The sequence below is a fragment of the Setaria italica genome, chromosome VIII (assembly GCF_000263155.2).
Source record: "Setaria italica strain Yugu1 chromosome VIII, Setaria_italica_v2.0, whole genome shotgun sequence".
Lineage (NCBI taxonomy): Eukaryota > Viridiplantae > Streptophyta > Magnoliopsida > Poales > Poaceae > Setaria > Setaria italica.
Window position 1 is genome coordinate 25,587,360 of NC_028457.1, and position 13,056 is coordinate 25,600,415.

The 13,056-nt window shown below is 41.6% G+C and overlaps 1 protein-coding gene across 1 annotated transcript; it reads right to left on the reverse strand.

The window, feature by feature from the left end:
- Nucleotides 1-1,544: 1,544 nt before the first annotated feature.
- LOC101773336 (long chain base biosynthesis protein 2a) lies at nucleotides 1,545-5,598 on the reverse strand. The gene is made up of 12 exons (XM_004979285.4): nucleotides 5,076-5,598; nucleotides 4,897-4,962; nucleotides 4,236-4,324; nucleotides 3,902-4,047; nucleotides 3,690-3,814; nucleotides 3,506-3,599; nucleotides 3,250-3,413; nucleotides 2,948-3,109; nucleotides 2,730-2,856; nucleotides 2,456-2,622; nucleotides 2,149-2,256; nucleotides 1,545-2,052 (listed from the first exon to the last, which is right to left on the reverse strand). The coding sequence occupies exons 1-12, from the start codon at nucleotides 5,199-5,201 to the stop codon at nucleotides 1,960-1,962; spliced, it is 1,467 nt and encodes a 488-aa protein (XP_004979342.1). The 5' UTR covers nucleotides 5,202-5,598; the 3' UTR covers nucleotides 1,545-1,959.
- Between the last annotated feature and the right edge of the window lie 7,458 nt (nucleotides 5,599-13,056).

Below are 13,056 nucleotides of genomic sequence, written 5' to 3' on the forward strand. Positions count from 1 at the left end.
TCACCTACGTAAATATAGTTTCTGTCGTCCTGGTCACTCCCATCTTTTTCTACCGATCTCTGTTTTGAGTCAGCATCAATTCCGATGTTCTGGTTGAAGTTTTGCATCCCTCACGTGTGAATTCGCATTTCAAACAAAGTTGCAAGGATTTTAGACCAGTCAGGCTTTTAGGTGGACAAGTCACAAATGGGATGGCATCCCTATCTCCTGATTCAGTTTTAAGTAACTTTAAATAATACATTCGAAGTTGAAATTGTGTGCAACGTTTAAGTCAAGAGAAATATTAAAAGAGTACATTGACCTGAAAAAATATATAAGGGTTTATCCAAATAAACACATGGAAAGGAACAAATTGTTGGGAGCTATTCATTTTTCTCCCATGCGGATAAAGATAAACAAGGTATAGCACTAAGCTTTATAGTTATAGATTCTGCAAGCTTAGTATATGGTGTGTGTGGATTTTCGCAGTTGCAGTGTAAAGTTGTGATTTTTTTTAAAAGAAATCAATATACAGAGAAAGCTTAGTTTGAGTCTGTCTTTATCAATGCTTTTTCTTAGCCAAGTAAATTTAGCTGGCGACATCAAAATCGGTAGCCTAGAACTATGATTTCAGATAAATTTAGGCCTGGTTTGGTTCCGCTGACTTATTTTTAGTACCCGTCACATCGAATGTTTAGATACTAATTAGAAGTATTAAACATAGACTATTTACACTAGGGTGTTTGGTTCCCTCTGCTTATTTTTAGCACGTGTCACATCGAATATTTAAATACTAATTAGGAGTATTAAACATAGACTATTTACAAAACCCATTACATAAGTGGAGGCTAAACGGCGAGACGAATCTATTAAGCCTAATTAATCCATCATTAGCAAATGAGAATATGATATAAAAAAGATAAGCGGATAAAAGTGTCCCACCAAGATGCCGATGAAAGACTTTGCAACGAATTCAGCAAGTGTATCATTGATGAAGAGCTCGTCAAACTATCGAAAGGTATGTTCTAAGAGTACATACCACACCTCTGGGCGCCCGGGCCGACCGACAGGCTGAGGGCAATGGAGACAATCCGTTCCGTATAGAACAAAGGCGGTGATCCATTCTAAAAAAAGGAGGAAGAGAGAGATCTCTCGTTAGGTCTTGGTGATGACTGCCGGAGGGGGAGTACGAGAAGGCGGTGTAGCAACACATTGTCAAATCATGGACTAATTAGGCTTAATAGATTTATCTCACCATTTAGCCTCCACTTATGTAATGGGTTTTGTAAATAGTACGCGTTTAATACTTCTAATTAGTATCTAAACATTCGATGTGACGGGTGCTAAAAATAAGCAGGGTCTCCAACTATTATAATCACAGTAATGGATTGTGAGTGGCATTTGATCACAAAAACTGAATACATCTTCACGTACAACTTCCATAATAAGTAATAAGAACAAAAATCTTTACAATCAACTAATCAATTATCTTACAAGAGAAGACAACAGCCTCAGAAAGAGCATTTAGGGGAAAGATTTGCATATCAAAACTTTCTACAATATCCTTACTGAAGAAAAGTAAAATCTTTCATAACTTCATATCTAAGAGACATATTCTTGGTCACATATAACGTGAATATGCAAAATGCATGGAAGCAAAAGGCATTCATAGTTGTCAGTGGTCCCGCAGCAGAAAATCTTAGGGATGTTCTACTGAAAGTTTATATTGCATCTAATTGTATTACATATCGATAATGGATTAATAACAGAACAATTGAACTTGACCAGCTATACACATTTGGAAGGATAATTGTACAATCAACAAACAATAGTCAGCTAATGCGACAGATCCTGGACTCGCATATCGACAAAATCCCAATGAAACTGCTCAATATGTGCTTGTTTCCGTAACGATTTGTTGATAATTTCCCAAGGGATTCTAACAACTTCAATCATTCATGGGTAACTCAGGGTTTGTTCCTACTCCAGCTTATCATGACCAACTTCAGCAATCTTTGGTGGTTCCGCAGGGAAGTATTTGATGCCAACAAGATCACCAACTCTGCTGATAACCTGAAAGTGGGTTGAACAGACAAGGACCGCATCAGTTCAATTGTATTATGTCCCTGGAATAAAATGAAGTATTTATCCATTGGAAAAACAGCTCACGTCAAGGGCTTTCATCAGGTCCTCCCTAGTGTGTGAAGCAGAAATGCAGATTCGTGCTCTTGCAAGAAGAAGAGGTGTCGCAGGGAATGCCACGGTAACAACAGCAACCTGAGATATAAGTATCTTATCAGTTGCATGACAGATAAGAAGAATGAAACAGATGGTGCAAATACTGATGGATATGGATTACATGCAGATTGCTAGTTAGTACTACACTTCTCATGGAAATTGACATTTTCAAGAAAACTATATAAAAGCATAGTGTCATTTGGATCTTCAGAATATTCTAACAAACTCTAGTACTAACCTTTTGTCTAAGGCACTCCCTAGAAAATGCAGGAATCTTAGCCGGATTGTAAAGCATTATGGGCATGACAGGAGAGTCATTGTCACCAAGAACCTCAAAACCCATCTTCTTGAGCTCTGACCTGAAGAAATTACTATTCTCACGGATGCGTGCAAGTTTTTGGGCACCTGCAAAACATCACAAGCAGAAAAGGATTATTCAGTGGGAGATTCTAACAAAACACATGGTGCAAACGGAAGGGGCCAAAAAAGTGTCAAAAAAGTTTGTTTAGTACCTCTATTGGAGCCATCCTCCCCAAGGATAACTTTAATAGCAGAGATAACTTGTTGCACTGCTGGTGGTGACATGGAAGTAGCATACAGATGGGCCGGGCAACTATGCTTCAGGTGCTGAATTATCTCCTGAAAGTTATAGTGAGAAGAATTAGTAAATCTCCAGGGCAGTCAAACTAAGTACTATAATTGTAATATGGTTATTTTCAGTAATATGCACCTTTGATGCGGCAATGTATCCACCACATGATCCAAAAGACTTGGTGAAAGTACCCATCATTATATCTACATCAGCTGGGTCAACCCCAAGGAGTTCACAAACGCCCCGGCCAGACTGCCCAACGGCACCAATGCTATGAGCCTCATCCAGATATGTGTAAGCCTGCTTGGCAGAATGAGGAGTAAATGAATATCATCAATCCTCTTGGTTGCACTCAATTCAGCTTATAAATGAGTTGATGAGCACAAAATAAGAGTTTATGTGCTAAACTTTGAATAAAAGTACAATAAAACTATTCGAACCTTGTATTTTTTGCAGACAGCTATAATCTCAGGGAGTTTACACAATTCCCCTTCCATGCTATAGATACCCTCAACAATGACAATGATCTTCTTCCATGGTCTGTGTGTCCGTGGCTGACCACCAGCTATCTGCTCTCTCAGGACCTCTTCCAAATGAGCAGGGGCTGCAAGAGTACATTTGCAACAAAGTCATTAATCATTATAAACCAGACATACCAAATACTACACTACATTATTCCAAGGCATAGAAGCTTACAGTTATGCTGGAAAACCCTGACAGTTGCGCCAGATCCTCTTGCTCCATTGACAATTGAGTTATGGTTCAGAGAATCACTAATTATCAGCCCACCCTGGAATATTGTGAAACGGTAAAATGAGTAATCACCTCTCAGTTTAACCACATTTTACTCAAAATGGATATAATAAGAATTCAAACAAACCTTTCCAATTAGGCAGGGAATGATGGCAGAGTTTGTAACATAACCCATGCCAAATAGGATGGCAGCAGGCTTTCCAACAAAACGTGCGGCCAATTCCTCCAGCTCAGTGTGAAGTTTTGTCGTGCCTGTTGCCAGATGAAAGGAATCAACTTTACTAATTTGGGTTCCCAAAAGGTTGTTAAAGTAAAAGCATGTTGAGAATCTAGGCATACCGCCATCAACACGAACACTGCAGGTGCTTGCGGAGTATTTCTTGAGAGACTGAATAACACGCGGGGTGCAGTACTCATCTGCTGCAGCAAATCCAAGGTAGTTGTAGGATCCCAAATTGAGGCATCTAGTGGTATTTGAGGTACGCCTGCAACAATAGTGAGAGCATTAACCACAGTTGAAACTTGCTTTTCATTCCATTTATTTTGGATCATACTCAATTGCAACATTGAGAAATGTTTCAACGGTAAACTTGACTGTGTTCATAATTGGGATATACTGCCTATTGCCTAAGCTAACTTATTCCTTATAAATTATAATAGAGCAAATACTTACTGCAGTGTCTTGTTATTGTCGTTTGAGGTGCGCTCAACAACATCAAACCAGGAATCTGGTGCGCTTGCAATCGGCCTACCAAAGCAATCCTGCAAAACCACAGAGGGAGGATTGTTATATCCAGTGCCATTAACAATGAAGTAGCTGAAGGGGACAATCCGGCTCAACGAAACAGAATGGAATCACAGATTAACTAGAAAATACATGTACTTCAGAGCTCAGTCAAATTCATCTATTGTTTCAGAATGTAGTATCTTGATCCACAATAATACTTATTACATGTTTATCTGTTCACCAGTGTCAGGTGCATCTGGAATTCAATGGCAAGAAGAATCAAGCAAACATCATAGCCACCCAACTTGATTTCCAAAAAGTCAGGGAACATAAGCTTAGAAAATCAGGAGATTGCACTGAAAATGCTCGCAAATCAACCAAAAAAAAAAACTAATCTTCTGAACAGAGAGCAAAATACAGTGTGCCTGAATTCCTAAATGGCCATGATTTTCACAGGACGCTGCAAAAATATACTTGCACAACATCTGAGTGTCTACCCATTTTCATGATAATGCAAAGAAATTTCTTCTGGCACCAACAATCTACCCAGCTTATCATCACAAATCACATGCCAACTCACCAACGAATTCGGATGTATTCATCTCACCTGGATCCGAAGGTACAGGCGGCGCACATAGAAATCCTCCAGGCCCAGACAGATCGGCGCGTACCCCTGCATGAAGCCAACCGCCGAATCAGGCTACCATTAAGGGAAGGACCAACCAAAATTGCGACGGAATCACCCGGATCCGGGCGGGGAGAGGCGGAATTCGGCCGCCCGCGTACCTTGACGTTCTTGGCCTTGAACCAGTCGACGAGCTTGCGGAAGAAATCCCTGAGCTGGCCGAAGGCAAAGAGCAGCCCGTAGCTGAACAGAGTGGTCAGCGCCGTTGTGTACGGCAGCCTCACCATCTTGCCCCCTCCCTAATCCCCTCCGGAATCTCCTCCTCTGGTTCCCGAGACGCCTCCACGCGCTCTCCGCGGAAATTCTCCGACTTCGTCCGGAGAGCTTGTCGCTCGGAATTCGAATCTTGGCTGACTCTGATTCAGATTCTTGGGTTCTTGGATTCCAAGATGGCTTCTTGGAGATCTCCCGAGTTGGCTTTGGATGCGGTGAGGCTCGAGCGAATGAGGCGTCGATGGGGATGGAGGGCGATGCGGTGAGAGTAGGGATTTAAGGGAGGGGGAGCGTGGAGGGGTTCGTCAATGGCGACGGCGCGACCTTGGGAGGAGGTGGAAGGGTTTGAACGTTGAACAGCACGACGGGGAGCGAAGGGAAGAACGGGAGGAAGGAGACAGACAGCCAGCCAATCAGCCAATCTGTAAATATTTTTGTTTTCTTGTTCTTTTTTGTATTTCGGTTTTGCTTTTATGCGATTTCAGTGCCTTTGGGAAGAATATTTGTGAATTTGGAGGAATTGCAGATGTTTTTTTACTAAAATTAAAAAATTATGTTTTATTGATCTCCTTCGTATACTTTGGATGGATGAATTGCACTATGTTTTTTTTCTTGAAAACGGATAGATCGCACTACAATTGTTGAGAAATTGTACCAACGGATTTCAATTGACTAGGTCGGCAACAATTAAATCCGAGGATATAACTTATTTGTTCATTTCGAATTGGTGGCCACTAAAGTGTTATTAGGCAATTTGAACATGTCAAGATAGAGCAAACTTTATTTTTTAGATAATTTGACATGAAGTAATGGAAAAACTGGAACAGAATATGAAGTACTAGTAGGTTTTCGTACGACTGAAGCTTTTACTCGTATCTTGGGGGCAGAAAATTCAGAAAATAGAAGGGTCATTTGTGTAAGCAATTAATGTTATATATAGGCTTTCGAAAATTGACATTGTGCATTGTGTACGTAGAGTCTGCTCATGCATGAACAGCGTGCATTGTTGAGTGCATTAATTATAGCTCATGCCAAGCTAATTGGGTCCACATCATTGGGACAAACCATTGATGAAGTGATAGATCGTTAAAATTGGTGTGCTAGTGAAAAGTTTCTTGCCAGTATCGTCAAACCACATACTCGTTCAAACAAACCTTTCGATATTTGGAGAAGTTTCTTGCCAGTATCGTCAACCTGCGTAGTCTTCTCGACACATTTGAGATTTTTTTTTATCCGGAACACCTAGATCTTCTAGGAGTCGGCTGTTGTTATCCGTGTTGGTATCCATGGGTACGTGAAGGGGACACTATTGAGCATGTGTTTTCACATTTAATTCGTAGTTCCAGTGTACATATTTTTTGAATTAATGGTATGGAATTACATTTTGGAAAGATGTGGTTATTAAAATTTATATTCAGTTCGACTTTTCAAATACTCAATTTTAGGTCTCGCGTATGCTGAGATTGATGACATTGATTTTTTTTTAATTCGTACTGAGATATATGTGTGTGTCCAGTTTCTCTCATGAACATTGTGCCTAGCTATAGATAATATGTTTACCTATTACCACCGAAGAAAAAAAAAACTATCAAATTAATGCCACGCCTCACTATTAACCGTGCTTGTAGTATTGTAAGGAACTTGAGTGTTGCATTTTTCTTTTTTGAACGAATGGGCACGAGACAATGCTTATTTCATTGATAGAGTAGGTTTGAGTGTTGCATTTGTTTTAAGAAAAGAATGACATATACAATGATTTCACAATCCGAATACGGAATTCGACCAAGTAATTCCTCGAAAAGCCAAATACGATCCAAATACAGAATGTATCGGCATGAATTTGGTTATACGACATGCGCTTTTAATCTTGCATGATCAATCTAATTTCCCAAGACGTGGAGATGATGAAGGCCACGTCCGGCGATCTGGACCTCCGAGGGGATTATTATTGGGCGGCCATGGTTGAACAAGTCGAGCTCGAGCAGAATCAACCGGTGGTTGAAATCCTGGAAGCAACGTATTCTGAAAACAAATTATTAACATCGTCCAGGCAACGAAATGGACCTCTTCAATCCGTGACTAGCAAAGACTTGTTTCGAGCTGCACTCCAAAGTTGACATCCATGGAGAGGTCGCATCAAAGTGGATGACGTATCACGTATGCATGATGCAAGCAAGACTAGGGTGTCGTGGCAGCTCTCGTCCAAAATAGATGGCACTCAGGGAAGCTACAAAACCTAACAACCGAGCACAAACATAACTTCAATCAGGACAATATGCTGCAAAACATTTAAAACTGTCGCATTACAGAGATTTGCATGAATAAAAAATACAGAGATTTGCCTTCGAGAGTACGGAGTACTTGCTACACGTTTCCATTTTATTAAATACACACTGCACAATTTGATTTAATATAGCGTTGAAAGATGTGTATGACCGTACGTGTTCATGTCCTAATTAAATCAACCGTGAATCAGACAGGGGGGGAGCAATTCATAATGCAATACTCGTACAAGAAAAATTAGGATTGAAGTTGTTTTCATTAATAATACCTTCCGTTCTACCTAGTTAATTGAGCATTATGCGAAGTAGTAAATAGAAAAGGACAAAAAAACCAAGCTAAAACAAAAGAACTTTGGCTCAAGGGTTGCGAACTAAGCATAGCTCAGCTGGTAAGGTTTCTTGTCGTAGAACCTGCCCACCCGGGTTCGTGTCCACACGGGTGCTCACATTTCCAGGATTTAATCCAGGATTTAACCGGTGCTATTCTTTCAACGGTAGGCGACGTGCCCATTGATAGCGAGGCGCCAGTGGTGACTTCGTCAACTTCGAGGATTTGCCGGCTCAGTCTTTCGGAGGTGCTTATAGGAGCAGGATTGTGTGCGTGTATTGATAAGGGTGAGTGTGTGTGCATATTGTGAGCGTCTACATTCTGTATATATTGTGTGATTTGCAACAAAAACTTTGGCTCAAGGGTCATTTTCATCTCTCAACTTTTAAATTGGCCAATCTAGTTTCTTCAAGTTTTGCTTTCAAACCGGACGATCCAATCCCTCAAGTTTAATTTTGGGTCAGAACCATCCCTCGATAGCTCAAAAAAAATTATATTTCAATATCTTAGTTATCTTCATATACTTTTATGTGTATGTTTGCTACAAAGATCATCTCCTACTTTTTCTTGAGCTAGACGGTAAGTCTCGGTAAACATAAAAATTTGGTTTGCAAAGAATAATTGGCCTTTAAGTCTAGCTAAGCATTCAGATTACCTCCATACAACGTTAGTAGGAAATTTTCTAGACATAATTGGCCTAAATAAATGAGTATAGTTTGGCAAAAAGTAGTGACCCCACTAGTACTTGCTGCGCATAAAAAAGTTGAGTTAAGCGCACGATCCACAATAGATACGAGTATAAAAATTGGTTATGATAGCTAATAGATAAGATGGTTAAAAATGAATTAGTGCACTCTATATATTGGAATAGCAGCTGCATATGAAAAGGTGGTATTGAGTAAGAGTGAAATAAATAGAAAAATAATATTTGAGGGATGAGTTTGAAACAAAACGAAACTTGAAGGACCAGATTGGCTTGTTCGAAAGTTGAGGGACGAGTTTGACCTGAAAACAAAACTCAAGGGACTAGATTGGACAATTTGAAAGCTGGGCGACGAATTTGACCCTCAAAGTAAAGTTGAGGCAAAGTTGAGGGATGAAAAGACCTCTTCCATGTGGGTTTTACTTTTCGGTAAGGTCCCGTTTCATTTTGAAGGAATTGGAATCTATTTAATGGAGTAGGCTAATTTATGTTGGAATGTGGCATTCCACAACTTTCCAAAGTTTAGATATAAGCCTATCTTAAATTCATGGGGTGGGAGATGGAAATTGATTCTATAGATTATGGTTATTAGAATGGAATTCAATTCTTATAGCACGCTCTTGGACTCGCTTCTCTATAGTAGAAGTGCAGCATATAAGTATCTCTCCCATATCACCAACTATAATATACAACTATATTCCACATGCAATTATATTAGCTTAATTAATTTGTGTCTAAATTATGATTATTAGGATGGAATTCAATTCCAATGATCCAAACGGGACCTAAGGGAAATAGCCGGTTCGATAAATTTCATGTATGAGCCTGACCTTTTTTTCCCGATTTAGTACACTCTAGGTTGATGTGTATGCGGGCACACACCACACCACACATCACTCCCACACCCTCTAATTATTTCTGTAATTTGAAATAAAACCATTAACAGAATAATTATATATAGTCGATCAGGGTTCAGGAAAATAATAACGATGCAAACTCCAAAGATAGAATACATGCACGTTGGAGAGAGGTCCTTTTCAGATCACTATGGTTTATTCAGAGGCCGCAGTACTCCAAAGCTGACTCTCGGAGAAGGAGAAAAGCGACCGATGGGCAAACCAAAAACGAAACCAAAAGGCCAGGTCGTCACGGGTCACCACGACCGGCCGGATCCCACAGCACGCAGAAACGAGTGACGAGGAGCCCATGGAAAGAGGTCAACGTAGAGAAAGATGCAAGGTGGGGACGAGGTCAAGCACAGCCAGCTGACCAACATGCACTAGGCGCTTAGTTTCTCTCCATATTAAAATATTTGTCAGTTGACTTTTTTTCGACGTTTAACCATTCATGATTAAAAATTTTATTGCAAATATACAAAAAGATAAGTCATGTTTAAAATATCTGTGATGGTAAAGTAAGTCACAAACAAAATAAATAACACTTACATAACTTTTTGAATAAGACGAATGGTCAAACGTCAGTAACAAATACTTTGATATGGAGGTTATATTGTTTATTTAAATTCATTCCTCTCGTCAACGTAGAATTTGAATCTATATCTGACGTACGCATGGCTGTTCGCTCGGATCATGAGCAATTATCATTTCAGGTTTCCGTTAATATTTTGGTCCAACTTTTGGAAATGGCGTCGCTAGATGCCTTTTTGAAAGTTCGTTTCAAAATAGTACCTCGTTCGTCCTTATAATACATATTTATTTTTGTTAGGAGGAATCTTTGACAACAATTATTCTATTACTTTCTCCCTTCTATTTTTCTAAATTTTAGTTCGTTTTAACTTTTCTAAATACTAGTTTTTATTTTTTTAATAAAAAAAGTTAAAATGACCTACAATTTGAAACAAAATAAGTAATACATAGGATATTTAATTTCTTATACAAATTTGAATGCTATGAACACCCTGCATCTCCATTGTCTTGTTCTTCATGTGTGGGATGTTATAGTATTGACCTGCACTACTAGGGAACTGACCTTACATCCAGTAGCTTTTGTCCCGGATGACTTTGGACCCTGGACTAAAGTGTCTTTAGTCCTGAGTAAAAAATAAGGCACCGGAAGGACACCGACGGGAGGGGCTTTAGCCCCGGTTGTAAAGATTTGGAATCGACGCCCCCCTTATCCCGCTTGGAAATTCCAACCGGTTGGTAATTCCAACTGGGATAAAAGATTTAGTACCAACCAGGATAAAAGGGAGACTTTTTGTCTCGGTTGGAATTTACAACCGGGACGAGAGGGGGCGTCGGTCCACGCGGCCCTCAAGGGCAGCGCTCCAGGCTCTCCTCTCCGCTTTATCTCCTCGTCCTCATCCTCATGCATCCTCCTCCCAGGCTTCCTCTCTCTCCCAGCGCAGATCTCCTCTTCCTTCTTCTCTTGCACAGAGCTCTCCCGCCCCCTCCCCTCCCCTCCTTCTCTTCCTCTCCCGCCCCTCCCCCTCTGCTGCCCCTCCCCTTCCCCTTCTACTTGCCCCTCGCTGGCAGTGAGGAGCAGCAGTGGGGCAAGGGCGGGCGGCGGCGCATGAAGCGGAGCCGTGGGGCGGAGCAGAGGCAGGCGACGGCGGGGCAGAGCTGAGGGCGGGCATGGGCGGTGGAGCTAAGGACGAGTGCGGGCGAAGGCGGGGCGGAGTTGAGGGCGGGCACGAGCGGCGGCCGGCAGGCGTGGGGCATCTTTTTTTTTTATTTTTTTCAAAATCTTTTAGTCCCGGTTGGTGTTACCAACCGGGACTGAAGGGGGTCTGACCCGGGACTAAAGACTCTCTTTTGTCTCAAGAAATTAATCCCAGTTGAGCATTGGAGAGATATGACCCTTCCCAACAGGGATTAATGCTCAGTTTTCTAGTAATGATGCAACTCTGCTGTGTTAGGAAAATCCGATTGGCCCTATCCACAGGGTACTCACCAAAAGCCTTATCAACCTCCACCACAATTTGATCAATGTTGTTTGGAGTTCCTTTCTCAAACAATGCCTAGATTGCTGAAAAAAATCCAAGATCTAAAACATTAAGATCAGGTGAGTTCCTTATGTCCGATCCATCTGCTTGGGCAGATTGCACAAATGCTGGGTCATTCACGTCAATGTGCGTCTTCGCGTTGTCTTTCTAGATGAATATGGGCAAGTGCCTTTCCTCAGCTACTATGCGGCGTGCAGAGGGCCTCCTTGCAGCTCCTCTGCCCGAGCTGGTCAGACCGATGTGGGTGGCCAGTCAGACCGGTTTCACCGGCGAGCCCGGCGAAGAAACCAATGAACGTTCGCCTAGGAGGGACCCCGTTAGGACAGGCGTACCTTGGGTTATTCTAGGATCGACAGGCCACCTAGAATGTCCTCAGACGTCGTAGAGACGAAAGAAGAACAACAAATTGGGATTGGAAAAGGTAGGGCAAAGAGAAAAGGTAAAAAGGTAGAATAGTAGATTGATAATGTTTTTGATCGATTGGATACCTTTAATCGTCCGTGGCCCTTTATATTTATAGGGAGGGGAGGTCTTGCCCCATTAGGAGTTGAACCCCTAACAAATCCTGTGCCAAAATACAACTTCTAACTCGGACTACACAGACCAAACCGGTCTAACCACCCTGGCTAACCGGTCTACCTGGTTTTCCTAGGTGTAGATCTTCCCGAGGTCATGATTCTCTCATCCGAACTTAAAATCGGACGTTCTACATATGCATTTTGATCTACTCGATGAGAGCTACACAATGGTAAAGTACAGTTTATATTTTGGAGACTTTAGTCAGGCCGGTCTGACCAGTTTGTCCAGATTCTACCAATTTTGGTCACGAACAACGTCCTTCGAACCCATGGCGGCATATATATAGAAGGAGGCGGGCTTCCTAAAATTTCAACTTTGATTGATGATGGCGCGTCCATGAAAAATTGATTTTTGATCTCTCTTTGAGTGGGCGATCAAATCTCCATGGAGAATTTGGAAGCGGTGCCAAGGGTTTCTTTCGTTTGGGCGTGTGAAATTTCAGAAGGGAGGGAGATCAAGACGGGCGATGTGCGGAGATGGCGGGTGAAATTTCAGAAGTGAGGGAGAGATCAGCTGGGTTACGCGGGAGGCAGTGATCAATACGCTGTGGGATACAAAGCATTTTCCTTGCAGCGCTTGCTGGAACGGATGGAGGGAGTAACTCTCAGCCTGGCTCGTTAACTTCTCTTGGTCTCTGCGTTCCTAGCTTAGGTGCAGATCATAACTGGATGGAGGGAGCACTCACTTTTGATTATTATTCTGCATCACAATAATGACCAGTGGTGAAGGTAGGATTGAAACTTAGGGGGGCTCTCCTTTCCTTCTTCTTCGTCGCTCCCTCCTCTCCTTTCACATTCTTCTTCCTCCTCAAACTTGTAGTGGGGGCTCGGGGGGAGGGGGGCTTGAGCCCCCGAACCACCACTGGATCCGCCCCTTGTAATGACATATTCTGAGTACATTTTGGTAGTCGTGACACAACGAGAGTCTCTCATGCGGAAATAGTATAACTTTTTATAATTATATAAGCGATCGTAATCAAACAGTATCAGTATACATATACTAGCTATCCAAA

Excerpts from the sequence above, each read along its gene's own strand:
- LOC101773336 (XM_004979285.4), bottom strand. The coding sequence starts at position 5,201 with ATGGTGAGGCTGCCGTACACAACGGCGCTGACCACTCTGTTCAGCTAC. Across the intron at positions 4,963-5,075 it reads TCAAGGCCAAGAACGTCAAG|GGGTACGCGCCGATCTGTCT; the intron begins GTACGCGGGCGG and ends GGCTTCATGCAG. Across the intron at positions 2,857-2,947 it reads GATACATTGCCGCATCAAAG|GAGATAATTCAGCACCTGAA; the intron begins GTGCATATTACT and ends TATAACTTTCAG.